Raw genomic sequence first — 19,203 nt, 5'->3', positions numbered from 1 at the left:
CAACTCACACTAAAGGTGCTCAAAATGGGCTTGCGCCGTCTATGACACCATGTTCAAACTCTCTATAATCTTGACAACCTGCCATTGTAGCAGCAGCAACCTATCTAGCAAATGCGCTGGACAAGTGGTGTGTTGTACAGGCGTTGTCGACTGCAGCGCCGTATGCTGCCAGTTTACGTATCTTTGTATTTGAATACGTGTGCCTATACCAGTTTCTTTGGCGCTTCAGTGCATATGGTGTATTGCAATCCTGAATAATATCGACCTGCTTTCAGGAACACCCTTTTAATTTTGACCAGCGTGTAGTAAGTTTCGGGCTACGAAAAGCCACAGTGGACTGTAAGTGCTGCGGTGTGGTGTTGCAGCGCAATGGCGAGGCAGCGCGAGCCGGCGTCGCTGCAGGCCCTGTGCGTGCGGCAGGTGTCGGGCGCGCTGGCGGCGGTGTGCCGGCGGCTGCAGGACTCGCAGGCGCTGCCCGCGGCGCTGGCCGAGGCGCGCCGGCTGCGCGGCTGGCTGTGCGCGCAGCTGGCCGGCCCGGTGCGCACGCTGCTGCTCGAGGACACGGTGCGCCAGCTGGCCGAGCCGCTGCTCGCCGTCGCGCTGCTGCTCGGGCCCGACGTGCCGCGCCTGCGCGCCCACCTCTGCTGCTACTACGGCTGCCGCGGCCAGAGCGAGCTGCTGCGGCTGCTCGCCGAGCGCGGCGCCGGACTCCGCGAGCTCGAGGTACCGCTCCAGTCGCTGTAGCTTGCCGCTACGGATTACAAGCTGTTTCTGATGCTCTCGGACCAGAAGACACAACTGTTCTTGCAAAACACTAAATTCAATAACTTTCCATACCACGTGTCCTCGGAATCTTCAGCGGCGGCATTTCTGAATAAAATCTTCTCAGTTTGCAAGCTGCGTACATTCGAATAAAATTCTCGAGTATTCGATGGCTGTCGGCCGAGGCACGTAACCGTCTTCGTGCCCTCAGACTCCTCTCTGGTCGAACGTGGGGATTAGACCCTTCCACTATCCTACATACATATAAGTCCCTCATCCGCCCCATCCTATGTCATGCCCACCCCACTTGGATCTCCGCCCCCCCCCCCCCTCACCTACTACAAATCCCTCCAAATCCGTGAGCCCCGTGCACTCCGCCTCAGTTATCCCATCTGTCTCCTGTTCCCCATGTGGATCCTTTATGATCTAATTCCCTTCCCCCATCTCCTCCTGTTCCTAGAACGAATATGGATCCTTTATGTCTCCCAAAAACTGGAGCCCCCATCCTTTGGTTTCCCCCGTCCTCTCCCACCCTAGCCCACTGCCGCACCTGTACCACAGATTCCCGCCTGGTCTCAATCTCCACACGCTCCGTACATCTGTATCTACATCTACATATACATACATACTCCGCAATCCACTATACGGTGTGTGGCGGAGGGTACCTCGTACCACAACTAACATCTTCTCTCCCTGTTCCTCTCCCAAACAGAACGAGGTAAAAATGACTGCCTATATGCCTCTGTATGATCCCTAATCTCTCTTATCTTATCATTGTGGTCTTTCTGCGAAATGTAAGTTGGTGGCAGTAAAATTGTACTGCAGTCAGCCTCAAATGCTGGTTCTCTAAATTTCCTCAGCAGCGATTCACGAAAAGAACGCCTCCTTTCCCCTAGAGACTCCCACCCGAGTTCCTGAAGCATTTCCGTAACTTTCTCATAATGATCAAACCTACCAGTAACAAATCTAGCAGCCCGCCTCTGAATTGCTTCTATGTCCTCCCTCAATCCGACCTGATAGGGATCCCAAACGCCTCAAGCAGTACTCAAGAATAGGTCGTATTAGTCCTTTATAAGTGGTCTCCTTTCCAGATGAACCACATCTTCCCAAAATTCTACCAATGAACCGAAGACGACTATCCGCCTTCCCCACAACTGCCATTACATGCTTGTCCCACTTCATATCACTCTGCAATTTTACGCCCAAATATTTAATCGATGTGACTGTGTCAAGCGCTACACTACTAATGGAGTATTCAAACATTACAGGATTCTTTTTCCTATTCGTCTGCATTAATTTACATTTATCTATATTTATAGTTAGCTGCCATTCTTTACACCAATTACAAATCCTGTCCAAGTCAACTTGTATCCTCCTACAGTCACGCAATGACGACACCTTCCCGTACACCACAGCATCATCAGCAAACAGCCGCACATTGCTATCCACCCTATATAAAAGATCATTTATACAGACAGAAAACAACAGCGGACCTACCACACTTCCCTGAGGCACTCCAGATGATACCATCACCTCCGATGAACACTCACCATCAAGGACAACGTACTGGGTTCTATTACTTAAGAAGTCTTCGAGCCACTCACATACTTGGGAACCAACCCATATGCTCGTACCTTAGTTACGAGTCTGCAGTGGGGCACCGAGTCAAACACTTTCCGGAAGTCAAGGAATATGGCATCTCACCCAAGGTGGCTTCCGGCAACTCCTCCTCCCAGATGATGTCCTTGTGCCTTCCATCTACCCCTCCTTCCAGCCCTCCACTGCCCCCCTCCTGGTTTCCCCCCTACTGTCTCTCCCCCCATTTCTTCGCCCCCTCCTCCCTTCACCAGGTGGTAGGTCCCCTTCGGTGCAGTGATTTTTAACGTTTTCGTTGTGCTGTCAGTGTTACTCCAGTGCCGTGTGCAGTGCTACGTTCCACCAGCACCAGCAGTGTCGCCAGTATCATTCATTTGTGTTCCCACTGTGGTGTTTCTTTGTTTTCCTGTCGACTCACAGTGTTCATTCTCTGCATGGGTGTGTGGCTCTCGTCTACGTTGTTTTTAAATCTACCGTTTATACTCATCTCTTTTTGTTCTTGTTTATTCATCACTTTATACCATTCTATGTTAAGTGTTACTTTCTCATTTGACCATGTTTCTTCTGTATCTCTCTTGGCTGAAGAGCGGCATATTGTGCTGCTGCCAGCCTGCCCCATTTTGGGGAGTGAAATAACAATTTAAAAAATGGCTATCTCTACTGTCATCGTGAGGAGTAAAACCACTGACTGCCAGGACTTACACGGCTTTCTTCCTATATAGCCATGAGTGCGGCCTCTGGCACCAATCAGATAGGGCTGAAATGATCCGTGCACGAAAGGTGCGTTGGGTGGTCATAGCAGCTACAGCCCACTGCAGAACTGAGTAGCATCATGTGCCGGGAGGGGCCAGCGTCACATGTGAAACTGCCTCTCTTGCTTCCCTGCCAGTGTCAAGCATCTGTCCTTGCTTCCTTTTGATATCCAAATTCCTCCCTACTAAATGTGTACCCCATGTCTGTGCTAAAGTTGTTGCTGTTGATCCTAATCTATCCTGTCTCTTGTACTGGCTGGTTATAACTAAACTTATCGTATTTAACATGTTATAACACAGAAACTAATTACCATGCAAATACCTAATGTGGTAACATTAATGTCCAGCGAACGAGGTGCATGATTTCCAGGCATCACAGTGCCACCGTCCAGTTCCAACTATGGCCACCAGGTGCTGTGATCAGTCATCGTGATTCACAGTCTCGCAAACCTGGCCAGTCGCAGTGCACTTGTTAATGTGTCAACATGAGCTTGGGCAAAAGGAGCAGGGCATTATTGGTGAACCTCTATTATCAAAACAACAATAATGTTGCAGCTGCACTTCGAGAATATCGCCAGCTGAAAGGATTGTGGAAGGGTCCTCTTTCTCCACCTGCTGTGCAGAGCATGATGTAGAAGTTAGGATCAACTGGAGAACTGGGCGTCACTCTGGGAAGAGACTGACAACTGGTTACACCACAGGTGGTTGATGAAATCACTGTTGCTGTGACATACAACACTGTGCGCAATTCCTGATTGTCAGACAGTGCACATTCTGTATCACAACAGCACAGTTGAACATCCTGTGGTCCACTGTACCCAAGGTGCTTCGAACCATTCTCAAATTATATCCATGCAAGTGCCATATCATACAGCAGCTTGCACCGCAGGACGCACAACGACATGTTGAATTCTTTCTCACAGGGATTGAAGTTGACGTTGGCTGGTCTGGACCAGCCTATAGATGGACAAAGTTCATTTTTCTCTGATGGGTGAGGTGAACATGCAGAATAGCCGAGTGTGGGGATTCTCACCTCCATTCACTGTGCATGAAGTTCCTGTGTATGGTGAAGTTGTCACCGTATGGTGTAGCTTCGTGGCTACGTTCATCATTGGCCCATTCCTTTTTGGACAAGTTGGCGCTCAAGGACCAAAGACGTGCAGTGTGACTTGCCAGTGCTACTGTGATATGCTTTGCAACTTAGATGTTGATGAAGATGAGATTAAATGATTAGAACAACACAACACTCAGTCCCCGAGTGAAGAAAATCTCCAGTCCACCTGGGAACTGAGATAAGGACTCCATGATCTAGATGCAGTGGCCCTAAAACTTGACTGCAGGCTGAAGACTATTGACTTAACACTGGGGCAATGTTATGTACTATAGACTGTTGAGTGTATGGCAGTTGCTGCGTGATAAAGCTGTACTACAGTCACACCTAGAGGTGTTTACTAACAGGGAGGAGAGTGTCTGAGTAAGGGGAAAGTGCAGTGTGTGCATGCACAGCACAGATTATGAAATCCTTGCAGCAAACATCTTCCTGTTGTTGGAGCTTGCACTAACATGGCACTGGCAGGGACATTCTCATCACGAGCTGTTACCTGCTGATGTGTACACTTTGAGTTTACTCGTTGCTATCTTCATACTACATATCATGGGACCGTAATCTTCATGCACCATAGCTTCAGGGAATGCTCTTTATAATCAGGCATATGTGATTACATGCAGTGCCATTATATTCGTGTTGGAAGACGCAAATGAGAAATCAAAAATATTATTAGAAGTTTTCTTGAGAAGGTTGCAGGAATTGCTAGTTATAGAAATAGTGCAAGTTACAAATGCTTCCCAAGACTTCTCTCTTCAGGAAAGATGGGGAAGGAAGATAACAAAATGTTGTATTTAGGTAACATTGATGAACAGGCTGTCACGGGAAGCACAAAATCCATGTGAGGCTTGTTATTTATTTCGAATTGTCAGTACTGCAGAAAGTGACATTGCCAGCTATGCTACATTTTTTTTTCACCTGTCCTTCTGACAGTGCACTGTCAGGCTTGTTTCGCTTTGGTTGATCCTTTGTTTATGTGGCTATATGTTTACTGGTACTCTAGTGAGAACCTACTGACTTTGTGAATGTCTGCATTTGTCGAATTATCATCGATCATATTGACATAACTTGTTAATGTAACTGCTCGCAGACTCACTAGCTGTAGCTTACAACTTACACATTTGTGCATGGGCTTCAGCTGTCGAACTGCACCTCCCATACAGTGATCGTACACAATGGAGCCCCCACTACTACTGTTATCGCCTCCCCTATTGCACCATCTGTGCACGTGTGGGCCAAGTTACACAGTAGAGCCAAAGAAACTGGTACACCTGCCTAATATCATGTAGAGCCCCCGTGAACACGATGAAGTGCCACAACATGATGTAGCATGGAATCGTCTAAGGTTTGAAGTAGTGCTGGAGGGAACTGACACCACAAATCCTTCAGGGTTGTTCATAAATCCGTAAGAGTATGAGGGGATGGAGATCTCTTCCTTATAGTATGTTGCAAGGCATCCCAGATATGCTCAGGGTCTGGGAAATTTGGTGGCCAGCAGAAGTGTTCAAACTGAGAAGAGAATTCCTAGGGCCACTCTATAGCAGTTCTGAGATGTCGCGTTGTCCTGCTGCTATAGCCCAAGTCCATCGGAATGCACAATGGACTCAAATGGATGCAGGTGATCAGACACGATTCTTACATACGTGTGACCTGTCACAGTTGTATCTAGATGTATCAGCAGCCCCATATCACTCCAACTGCCCACAGATGCCCCACACCATTACAGAGCCTCCACCAGCTTGAACAGTCCACTGCTGAAATGCAGGGTCCATGGATTCATGAGATTGTCTCCATATCCGTACATGCCCATCCACTCGATACAACTTGAAACGAGACTCCTCTGACCAGGCAGCATGTTTCCATTCATCAACAGTCCAATGTTGGTGTTGACAGGCCTAGGCGAGGTGTAAAGCTTTGTGTCATGAAGTCATCAAGGGTATATGAGTGGGCCTTCAGCTCTGAAAGCCCATATCGATGATGTTTTGTTGAATGGTATGCACCCTGACACTTGTTGATGGCACAGCATTGAAACCTGCAGCAATTTGCGGCAGGGTTGCACTATTCTCATGTTGAATGATTCTCTTCAGTCATCATTGGTCACGTTCTTGCAGGATCTTTTTCCGACTGCAGTGATGTCAGAGATTTAATATTTGCCAGATTCCAGGTATTCAAGGTACACTCGTGACATGGTCATATGGGAATATTCCCACTTCATTGCTATTTCAGAGATACTGTGTGCCATTGCTCGTGCACAGACTACAACACCACATTGAAATCACTTAAATCTTCATAACGTGCCATTGTAGCAGCAGTAACCGATCTAACAACTGTGCCAGACATTTGTTGTCTTATACATGGTGGTTCACTGATCGTGACCGGGCCAAATCTCTCACGAAATAAGCGTCAAACGAAAAAACTACAAAGAACGAAACTTGTCTAGCTTGAAGGGGGAAACCAGATGGCGCTATGGTTGGCCCGCTAGATGGCGCTGCCATAGGTCAAACGAATACCAACTGCGTTTTTTTTTAAATAGGAACCACCATTTTTATTACATATTTGTGTAGTACATAAAGAAATATGAATGTTTTAGTTGAACCACTTTTTTTGCTTTGTGGTAGATGGTGCTGTAATAGTCACAAACATATGGCTCACAATTTTAGACGAATGTCTGGTAACAGGTAGGATCTTTAAATTAAAATACAGAATGTAGGTACGTTTGAACATTTTATTTTGGTTGTTCTAATGTGATACATGTACCTTTATGAACTTATCATTTCTGAGAATGCATGCTGTTACAGCATGATTAGCTGTAAATACTACATTAATGCAATAAATTCTAAAAATGATTTCTGTCAACCTCAATGCATTTGACAATACGTGTAACGACATTCCTTTCAACAGCGAGTAGTTCACCTTCCTTAATGTTCGCACATGCACTGACAATGCGCTGACGCATGCTGTCAGGCATTGTCGGTAGATCACGTTAGCAAATATCCTTCAACTTTCCCTACAGAAAGAAATCCGGGGACGTCAGATCCGGTGAAAGTGCGGTCCATGGTATGGTGCTTCGAAGACCAATCCACCTGTCATGAAATATGCTAATCAATACCACTTCAACTGCACGCGAGCTATGTGCCAGACATCCATCATGTTCGAAGTACATCGCCATTCTGTCATGCAGTGAAACATCTTGTAGTAACATCGGTAGAACATTACGTAGGAAATCAGCATACATTGGACCATTTGGATTGCCACCGATAAAATGGGAGCCAATTATCTTCCTTCCGTAACGCCGCACCATACATTAACCTGTCAAGGTCGCTGATGTTCCACTTGTTGCAGCCATCATGGATTTTCCGTTCCCCAATAATGCATATTACGCCGGTTTATGTTACCACTGTTGGTGAATGACGCTTTGTCGCTAAATAGAACGCATGCAAAAAATCTGTCATCGTCCCATAATTTCTCTTGTGCCCCGTGGCAGAACTGTACACGACATTCAAAGTCGTCGCCATGCAATTCCTGGTGCATAGAAATATGGTACAGGTGCAACTGATGTCGATGTAGCATTCTCAACACACGTTTTTGAGATCACGATTCTCGCCGAATCTGTCTGCTACTGATGTGTGGATTAACTGTGACAGCAGCTGAAACACCTACTTGGGCATCATCATTTGTTGCAGGTCGTGGATGACATTTCACATGTGGCTGAACACTTCCTGTTTCCTTAAATAACGTAACTATCCAGCGAACAGTCCGGACACTTGGATGATGTCGTCCAGGATACTGAGCAGCATACACAGCACACGCCCGTTGGGCAATTTGATGACAATAGCCATACATCAACACAATATCGACCTTTTCCACACTTGGTAAACGGTCCATTTTAACAGGGGTAATGTATCTCGAAGTAAATACCGTCCGCACTGGCGGAATGTTATGTGATACCACGTACTTATACATTTGTGACTATTACAGTGCCATCTATCACAAAGCGAAAAAAGTGGTCCAACTAAAACATTCATATTTCTTTACGTACTACACGAATATGTAATAAAAAATGGGGGTTCCTATTTTTTAAAAATGCAGTTAACATCCGGTTGACCTATGGCAGCGCCATCTAGCGGGCCAACCATAGCGCCATCTGGTTACCCACTTCAAGCTTGACGAGTTTCGTTCTTTGTAGTTTTTTTTCGTTTGATGCTTATTTCGTGAGATATTTGGCCCGGTCAATATCACTGGACCACCCTGTACAGGCGTTGCCAACCGCAGCGCCACATTCTGCCTCTTTACTGTGGTGTGCGTACTGTAAGACCTTCAGTATACACACCATCAGATTAATTGACTTGTCACTCTAACGAAGTAGGTGAGTGTCAGCAATATGTCTCGTGGTCTCATTGTGGCGTGTTTATCTTCTGCCATTAGGTCAGACGATAGAAATGCCAGTTGCACACTTAGAGTAACAGATTGACGGTGACCAACTTTAAACAGAACTTGATCAATTTTCACACACATTTATTAAAATAATAACAAGCATAAAAATTACTTAACTTGGTTTTGGGTGCTATTTACAATTGACAGTCTGAAGTTCCTTTGGTATTGGTACGTTAATCTTATTCTCACATATCTCTCTGATACTTGACAAAAGTGTCTATACAATTATCTTCATGGCTATGTACAGGAATATGGTAATCTTATTAGGTGCAGACTGACACTTGACTATAGACTGGTACAGACAAATGTAGAAGTCGTACAGACTGGTACAGAGTAATGCAGACTGGTACAGACTGATGTAGACTGGCTAATCGGAGGTCTGTACACTCGTTATAATACCTCGCGCGTTCATGTATCACTGCGCGAGTGTGATCCGCGAGGTGAAAAGGTTCTACGTTAGCAGCAATCTCATTGGCTGCGTTACATATTAATACACGGATTGGCGGAAGCAGAATTTGGTCCGTCTCTATGGCAGCACCATCTCGTAGTGCGGAGACGGACGAGCGCTGCGCCTGCGCTGTTGTGCTCAGTGGGGCGCGCTCTAGTGGGAAAGTTGTGTACGCGCTGACTATGCGGAACTATGTACACAACATTTACATATCTCTGTATTTGAATATGGATTCCTATACCAGTTTCTTTGGCGTTTCAGTGTATTTTATGTGCACTGTACGGCGTTGGTAGTTCGTACTGCAGTGTGCGGTGAGTTGTGGTGGCGCGCGCGGACTCACTAGTGTGCTTGTTGCCTGCGGCCAGCTGACGCGGCCGTCGCTGCTGCGGCTCGACCTGGCGCGGCTGACCGCGGCGCTGGGCCAGATGTCGCGGCTGCGCGAGCTGCGGCTCGCCAAGGTGGCGTGCGACGGCGTGCTGGAGGCGGTGGGCGGCTCGTGCCCGCTGCTCGCGCTGCTCGACGTGCGCGGCTCGCGCCTCGTCACCGACGCGGGCGTGCGCTCGCTGCTCGTGCAGCGCGCCCACATCACCGACAAGCTCATCTGCGACGACTTCCCGCCCAAGGCCAAAGGTACTGCGCGCGCCCGGCACGCGGCACTCTGACCAGCGGCGAGTTACCACTCTACCGTACAAGCGGCAAAATGAGATCATAATGATTATTACGCGTGCAGAGGCATTCGATCAGTCTTCTTCCTGCACTCTGCAAACGAATAGAACACGAAGAATCCCTAGTGTGTGGTAGAATGGGAAGTAGCCTCTCCTGCACACTTCATAGTTATGCACAGTACACGAGTACAGGGCGGCAATAAAAAAAAAAACGTAAATTAGTTACAAACTACAGCGTGCACACACTTTATTCAACATCTAAACGTTACTAGAGATATTCGTATTTAGGTTATGACAACGTAAAATGCTATATATACTTTCACTAATGAAACATTAAATGCTCTGAGTAACCGGAAGTCACCCGTTGGGATGTTTTGTGATCTATCGAAGGCTTTTGATTGTGTAAATCGTGGAATACTTCTAGATAAGCTCAAGTACTGTGGTATGAATGGGACAGTGCTCAAATGGTTTAGATCATACCTAACTGGAAGAGTGCAGAAAGTTGAAATAAACACTTCACATAATATTAAAAAAACTGGTGATTTCTCAAACTGGGGAACAATCAAGAAAGATGTGCCACAAGGTTCGGTCTTGGGTCCTCTGCTGTTCTTAATATATATTCATGACTTGCCATTCTATATTCACGAAGATGCAAAGCTGGTACTTTTTGCTGATGATACAAGTATAGCTATCACACCCGACAGACAAGAATTAACTGGTGAAATTGTAAACGATGTTTTTCAGAAAATCATTAAGCGTTTCTCTGCAAATGGGCTCTCATTAAACTTTCACAAAACACAGTATATACAGTTCCACACAGTAAATGGAATGACACCATTAATAAATATAGACTTCGATCAGAAATCGATGGCTAAGATAGAATATTCAAAATTTCTAGGTGTGTGCATTAATGAGGGGTTGAACTGGAAAAACGTACTGAGGACCTGCTGAAACGTTTGAGTTCAGCTACTTATGCTATTAGTGTCATTGCAAATTTTGGCGATATACATCTGAGTAAATTAGCTTACCACACCTATTTTCATTCTCTGCTTTCGTATGGTATCATATTCTGGGGTAACTCATCATTGAGTAAAAGAGTATTCATTGCACAAAAGCGTTTAATCAGAATAATTGCTGGAGCTCATCCAAGATCATCCTGCAGACACTTATTTAAAGAGCTAGAAATCTTCACTGTAGGCTCACAATATATATATTCACTTATGAAATTTGTTATTAACAATCCAAATGAATTCAAAAGTAATAGCAGTCTACATGGCTACACTAGGAGAAAGGATGATTTTCACTACTCAAGGTTAAATCTAACTTTGGCTCAGAAGGGGGTAAATTATGCTGCCACAAAAGTCTTTCGTCACTTACCTAATAGCGTCAAAAGTCTGACAGATAGCCATATAGCATTTAAAAGGAAATTAAAAGAATTTCTTAATGGCAACTCTTTCTACTCATTAGATGAATTTTCGATATAGTGAGTGGGTAATTTCCCAACCCCCACTAAAAATAAAAAAAAATACAAAATACAAAAAAAATTAAAATATTGAGTGTCATGTAATATTTTGTCTAATGTAATATCTTGTATAGACACCTTTTATTAACCTGACACTTCCGTATCATTACAAAGTGTCGTATTCATGATCTATGGAACAAGTACTAATATAATCTAATCTGACATGTCCGATATGCCTGCCGTCATTGGCGATGACATGGCACACACTAATAGCGAAATTCTGCGTGACCCACTGAAGTGTCGCAACATTGGTGCTGTCTAAGACGTCCTGAATGGCTGTTTTCAGCTCATCAATTGTTTTGGGGTTATTGTTGCTCACTTCATCTGTAATACAGCTGTACAAATCGGGGTCGCATGTTTTCAGACCTGGAAAATATGGTGGCCAATCGAAGCCTGTGCCAGCGGCCTCTGGGTACCCCAGAGCCAGAATATTATCCCCAAAGTGCTCCTATAGGACATCAAACACTCTCCTGCTTCGACGGGGTCGAGCTCCACCTTGTGTGAACCATGTCTTGTTGAAATCAGGGTCACTTTGGATAATGTGGATGAAATCATCTGGCAAAAGCTTCACGTACCATTTGGTAGTCACTGTGACACCGAGGAATATCGCGCCAATTATTCTGTGACTGGACATTGCACACGACACAGTCACCCGTTGAGGTTGAAGAGACTGCTCGATCATGAAATGCGGATTCAGTGTCCCCCAAATGGGCTTCGTCACCAAACCAAACCATGATGCGCATGCTAATCCCCATCATGCCCCACAGTCAACTGTGCAGTTTTAACGTTCTAACGCACATCGTTCAGAAGTTAGGACGATTTTATTTTATACATAGTTCAATAATTGTCACCCTATAGGTGTAGACATTGGCAGAATGTGCTACTCGGAGATGAAGAGACTGTCACAGAAGAGTAAACTGTGTCAAACTGGAATGAACCACGTGGAAGGCTTGTAACCCAAGCCAAACATAGTGTGTTAAAAATAAAGTATTCCATATCTTGAGAGATGGTATGAGTGGAAATCCTGTATGAACTGGAATTGTTTTGTGTAAAGTTCATTATACCAACCAAAACAAAAATTACATCCACTTCAGATTTCTACATAGGATCTTGAGTTTGCTGCACAATTTTTTTTCTGTTGAATTGCCAACTTTTTGATGCCATTTCGAAGAAATAAGAGGGACGCGCACACAGCCACTTGCACACAAACTCATCTCCTGCTGCATTTTCAACAAATTGATGTCCTTTAAATTCTTCTTTCAGTATTCTCAGAGCGATAAATCTGGGCTATAAGAAGGATGTTCCAGGGTTGTCCAATGAACATCCTCCAGTTTCTCCCTCGTTAAAGCAGCAGAGTGCCGCCTTGCATTGTTATGCAGAAGAATCATTATCAATGACTGTGGCTTGTGCACTTCCACAGCTTATTCCTACAGCTGAAAGGTTGACATGCTGATCTTTGGCAATAAGGTCCTGTATGGTACTAACATTATTTGGTGTGATGCTAGTCCATGATCATCTTTGGTGGTGTATGTTTTCCACAGCTACCCGTCCTGCCACAAACGTTTTATGCCATTCATAAACTTGGGGCTTTAAAAGGATTCTTACCTCAAACCATCATGGAGCCTACTCATTACCTCAAGTTTGGTGCCAACTTTTGTGTAAAACTTGATGATTATACACTGAGCAACAGACTATACATCTTACTCGCACGTGGTGGCCGGACTCTAGTAGTTGCTTCACACTAACTGCTGCATCACAGTGCTATTCCAGACATCCTCACTAACATCTTGTAAAAGTCTCTCCAGTTTCCATCCACTAACACAGCTGCCAGATTTAAATTCTAGTTCATATTTCACAGCCCTTCGTAGGATGGAACAAAACAAGGAAAAAAGACTAGTAAACAAGAGCTTTAAAAGATATGTCTTAAAAGCTATTAACACATGTTCATTTGTTCTACTATCAAACACATCTGTTCTACTGAAAGCTCTTTGGGTTAGAAACTACCTGCAGAATGCTGTAAATAAATGAGTATTCAAAGCAGAACACAACATTCTGTTGAGCTTATAATGTAATCTGCTTGCTATTACATACACCCTGAACTTGTGAATCATCACTAAAGAAAGTGCTCAATAAGGTGTCCTTCCATAGTAAGGCATGCTTTTGTCCAACATCTTAGGGAATCACGCACTCTCTAAAAACTTCAAGTTGGTCATGGATGTGCTGGCAGGCATTGATGACGTGTTCCTGCAGTGTTTGTACATCATTAATGGGTCTTGCATACACCAAAGAGTTCAAGTATCACCACAAACAAAAATTCAAGGGATTAAAATTGGAGGGATGAGCTGTATTGAACCTTCCTGACCAATCTATTGCCCGTTAAATGTTTGTGTGTGAGGCATTCTCGAGCATTTCGGAGGAAACTGGCTGGTGCTCCATCATGCATGAACCATATCTCCTGCTGTTTTTGGAATGGGACCTCCTCTTGCGGGATAGGCAAGTTGTTTGTTATGAATGGACAATACCTTGCACCAGTGAACCTCTTTGGTAGTATGCAAGGTCCTGTTAATCTTTCACCAATAATTTCTGCTGAAGTATTAAATGACAATCAGTGCTGATGTCTCACTTTTTCAGCTGCTTAAGGATTTGCAACAGTATGCACATATTACTTACGAAAATTGAGAGTCCCGTCTGGCATGAAATTAGCCTCATCCATAAACAATCTCTGAGTGAAAAGTGGACCTAACCACGCCTTTGCAATAGCCACTCTCGGAACTGCTTTCTGGCAGGCTGATCTTGTAGCTGAAGGGCTTTGACATGGTGTACATGGTATGTGTAGAGCAACTGTTCATGTAGGATCAACCAGACTAGAAGAGGACTGACCCCAATAGGTGCTGAAATTCTATGAACACTAGTTTCAGGGTCTTCTTAAACTTGTTGTAAAACTGTTCCTCCACAATAGTGGTACAAATGGTGTGAGCTGAGCCACGATGTGCCCTATAGTCTGCTAGTCACTGGGAAAGACACCTGAATAATTATGCAGATAGTATCCAGCATTGTGGATGTTCTTCAGCATACAGGTCACAGGCTCGACAATTGCTTGAATTTGCCAGGTCATCACAGAAAATCATGTCTGCCATTTCCCATGAGGAATAAGAAGTTTCCATTATGCAAAGATAAAACTGCAATGTAAAAACATTTCACAAACTTAACACAGCCTGGTTCCATTAGACAATGCCTCACACTGAACTTCGAATAAGGTTTACAGTAACAAAACTTACAGATGTTTACTGCATGCTGTATCCATAGAGAATAACAAAGTGTGTCCTTTTCTTTTTTTTACTGCATTTTGTAGATTATTCATAATAGCAAAGACCTTGCAGTCAAATGCCATCTTTGAAAATTGTAGAATATTGCATTTATGTTCAATATTTGGGAAATATGGGCTACAAAATCATCCAACAATTTCTAGAAAAGTAGCATTTTCATAAATAAAAAATTACGATACCTAGTTACAGGGCCGTACTTAGGTTCTATAGACCTGTAAGCTGAATATGTAGTGTGCGCTCTATGTTTGTATGAGACTAGTAAAGTTTCCAAAATTGTGTCATTTCATTTGTATAAGTACCTACACCTGGGCATAAGGCTGGATCCCCCGTTTACGTTTGATGCTGAGGTGCTATTCCAGGACATGGAGAGCCTTAGAAATTCTGCTCATGTGTTAGGGGGAATTTAAAGTAGACTGGGGTGGCAGTGAGAATTGGATCGAGGAGGGAGGGGTGCCAGGGTAATCCATGCAGTTGTGTGAACTGCTGTGCCAAGGTGGTTTAGTGGCTATCGCACCTGCCTAGTAAGCTCAGAACCTAGGTTCGATTCCTGACCTTGGTAGAAATTTTCACTTGCTGCTTCAGTCTACACACATAAAAAAATATTTTGCTATACAGTCGCATTTTTCCGGATGCTTTCAATTTGGAGCATTCATTAATCAGAGCCATGGGTCACAGAACAACCCTGTGTTGATTGAGGATAAGTGCTAAAGCTTAACCTGAAAACTGAAAATTCTACCATCAAGATGAGTGCTTCAAATACAGAAATCTTAGATGATCAGTGCTTTATCAAAAGTAATTTCTCCCTCACGGGTAAAATGAAATTTTCTTAGCGTTAAAGTTACGTCAGTTCAGTTGTGGCTGTCATGAAGCTAAATTATTTTTGAAAAGATTATCTCTATTGTCACTATTCGTTACAGTGTAAAATTTTTTAGATATGTAACCAATAATTTCATTTTTTTTCCCAAACACGAGCAAAGAAACTTATGACCTGCCCCCACAGCATTACTTCATTTAACACCTCTTCTCCTACCTTCCAAACATCTCAGAAGTTCTGCTGCATACCTTATGGGACTATCACTCAAGGAAGAAAGGATACTGCAGTGAAGTGGCTTAGTCAGAACCTAGGGGATTGTTTCCAGAATAAATTTTTGCTCTGCAGCAAAGTGTGCGCCAATCTGAAACAGCCTGGTGGGGGAAACTGTGTGCTGGACAGCATCTCATGCCAGGTACCTTTGCTCATTCACAGATAAAAAGTTAGACGTTGTCATCAGAAATAACTTTTATTTGTAATTTTTGTCTGAAATGGGAAATCTAAAAGTAAATACCTATGTTCAAAAACTAGCTTCACTATTTTCACATAGTGATATTCGACCCACTTAAAACTTTTTATACTCTGTCAGGACAACACAGTGAACTCTGTTTTTGATAAAAACAGATGTAATCTGTTCTCTGAAGAGACCAAAAGTGAGACTGCAATGAGGTATGCTGAGGTTTATAATTTTGGAAAATGTATGCTCTCACATGCAATAAACCTGCAACATCATACCACTTCCTCTACAACAATAATGCCAGACACTGAGTGAGATGGAGCAGTGAACTCTTGTTTGAGAGGAGTGAATTTGAAACTCTGGTCAGTTCTGCCTGATTTAGGTTTATCGTGGATTCTTCAAATTACTTCAGGTTGGTGTTGAGATTATTTTTTGACTAGACCGCAAGTGCTTCTTACCCTCCAGCATCGAACGCATCTCACTCTCATATCCTAACTACTGTTTCACCTTACTCAGCAATATCCCATTGTGAGTAACCTGTTGAACCTTAAGCTCAATTCCAGAAGAACCCACATATTAATTACACAGCACACCTTCTATCACTCCCAGATGTCTATCTCACTACATTCAGCCATAAGTCTTACTAGCACAGTAAAGTGCCTGGATTAATCGTCAACCCCTAAATATTCATTGAACTCCACCCACTAATCATCCTACATGAACGTGAAATATGGCTACTGAAATGCTATTAAAATAACTGAACATGTGGATGACACCTTCCCATTATCTGATACTTGCAAAAGACCCTTGTGTGTCCCATATTCACCTGCGCACTTGCCACCTAAATATGTTTCCCCTTTCAAATTCTACAATTTTGTCAAAATTCTCGATAGCCATGCACTTCTTTCTGTTTACCATTTACCATTCCTGACACATGTCCTATACAGTTTGAATTTTCTCTTGCAATTTGCTTAAAATACATGAATAGGCAAATGCTCATACAAGTATACGATACTAGTGAACCCAGCAATGCTTCACAATTGCTAAAAATGTGTGAGAATTGGATGATGATGATGATGATGATGATGATGATGTCGTCCCATACTCCTAGACAGAGCATAGGGGAATGATGCGGGACACCATCACCACCATACTAGGCAAGGTCCTAGTGGAAGTGGTTTGCCATTGCTTTCCTTCGACCGTAATGGAGATGAATGATGATGATGAAGATGCACACCCTAATCTCCATCTCCCCCTTTCTCTGTCCATCACATCCTCCACCCTCTCTGTTAACCTCCCCCCTCTCTTTTCAGCGTCTCTCCCTCCCTCCCTCCCTCACCCTCTCCCTCCTTCCCCCTCTCTCCCTCCTCCCTCTCCCTACCCCCTCTCTCCCCCCTCTCTCTCTGCTCACTTCCTTCCCTCCCCCCTCTCTGTCCACCTCCTGTTCCTTCCCTCTCTGACCTTGAGCCTTGTTTATTGTTATTGCAAACAAAACCTTGATTGGGAACTGAAGTCACTTCAAATGAATGAGTAACTTGGCTTTGATCATTGGTATCTGGCTGTAAGAGCAGGTGCTCCATCTACTGGATTTGTGAGAATAGTAGTCACAGTCTTTTGTGAATTGATTTTCCCATGGTATCTGTAACAGCCGCAAATGGGACAAGGGCATACTCAGAGAGGTACAATGGAGGGCACCATCCCCCCTTCTCCCCCCTCCCAAATCCCTGTTATAGAAAAAATATTCCCATGCCAGACAGACAGACATATCAATTCAGTATTAAACTGAAGAAAACCAGAATATGTAGTGGGTATTTTCACATAGCACGTACCCAGAGCCATTTGTCATGAAATCTGAATGAAATCTTTTTCATCATTCACAGTGGAACTAATATGAGTTGCTCCTTCACCCCCACTCCTTTTCCCCCACAACTCTGATCCTAAGTACAGTATCGAACTGACACACTGTTAGTTACATACCCAGTTAGCTCCCAGTTCTTTAAAGAATCGAACTCCCATGTATATAAACAGCTTAAAAGTTCTGAATACTTTACAAATGAGTTAAAGCATTCCATATCTGACCTTAGAGATAGAATCGAGAAACAGCTTAGTAAAGATTTTAAATTATGTCTAACGTTTGTTGGAAGTCGCTAAGTGCTCACATGATCAAACACTGAATGAGAATAGTCTGGTTGATTTGTGCTCCATTTTAAGCAAAAGCTAGTTTTCCACATATCTCAATGTTTAGAGTGTTATATCTCCTGAACTGTGTGTCATATATTGATATAATTTTGCAGATCCATTCAGTGGTGTATGTTGATACTCTCTGCAAAATCTATTGTTAATAGAGCTGGTAGAAAAGAAGCATTAAATTAAATTGTTATGCCTGATGTTGAACTTTTACTGCGTAAACTGCAAAAAATGTTGGTAAGCAATAAACTATCTTTCTTTAATTTTGTGGGATGTGTCAGCAGGAAAAAATTTTGTATGTGTTTATTATGTCTATGTATCCTAAGGAAACATGGAGTTGACTGGAGGGATAGATGGCTAATTAGAAATTCATATTTGAACCACAGAGCAAGAGTAAGAACAGGAGGCGTGATGAGTGAAGAAATTGAACTGGGAAGAGGTGTAAGACAAGGTTGTTGTTTATCACCAACACTGTTCAATATCTATCTGGAGCAACATTATTAATGAAAGTTTTGATGGAAGGAGAGGAGTTTGTATAGGTGGTCAGAGAGTGGAGTGTATAAGATCTGCAGACGACATGGTTGTGATGGCAGAGAGTGCAAGAGAGATGGAACAAATGTTAGATGATCTAAACACAAAATTATAAGAATACAGAATGAAGATTAACAAGAAGAAAATGAAAAGCATGGTAATTGGAGGAAAGGGGACAAAAAAGGCCTTATGAAAATAGGGGGAGAGGAAATAGAGCACGTGAATAACTTTAATTACTTGAGAAGTGTAATAATGGATGATATGTATTGCTCAACAGAAATTAGGAAAAGAATTGCAATGGCAAAAGAAGAATTCAAACAGGAAACAGAAATTACTTTGTGGACCACTAAACAAAGATCTGAGGAAAAGACATGCCAAATGTTACATCTGGAATGTTGCACTGTATGGTGCGGAGACCTGGACATTGAGGAAGGAAGATGAAAGAAGATTGGAGGCACTAGAGATGTGGATATGGAGAAGAGTGGAAAAAGTGAGATGGGAAGACCGAGTAAGGAATGAAGAAGTATTAAGAAGAGTTAGAGAAGAAAGGAAAATGCTGAAAGTCATCAGAAAGAGAAAACAGAACTGGATTAGACATTGTTTGAGG

General features: G+C 43.4%; 1 protein-coding gene across 1 annotated transcript in view; it reads left to right on the top strand.

The window, feature by feature from the left end:
• The first annotated feature begins 369 nt into the window (after positions 1-369).
• Positions 370-19,203, top strand: part of LOC124613569 — a 35,253-nt gene continuing 16,419 nt past the window's right edge. Inside the window, exons 1-2 of the mRNA XM_047142284.1 lie at positions 370-723; positions 9,463-9,727. Of these exons, the coding sequence (XP_046998240.1) occupies positions 370-723; positions 9,463-9,727 (619 nt within the window). The remainder of the gene's footprint in view (positions 724-9,462; positions 9,728-19,203) is intronic.

Source organism: Schistocerca americana, chromosome 4 (genome assembly GCF_021461395.2).
Source record: "Schistocerca americana isolate TAMUIC-IGC-003095 chromosome 4, iqSchAmer2.1, whole genome shotgun sequence".
In the NCBI taxonomy this organism is placed as follows: Eukaryota; Metazoa; Arthropoda; class Insecta; order Orthoptera; family Acrididae; genus Schistocerca; species Schistocerca americana.
This window is presented reverse-complemented; position numbering and strand designations above follow the sequence as displayed.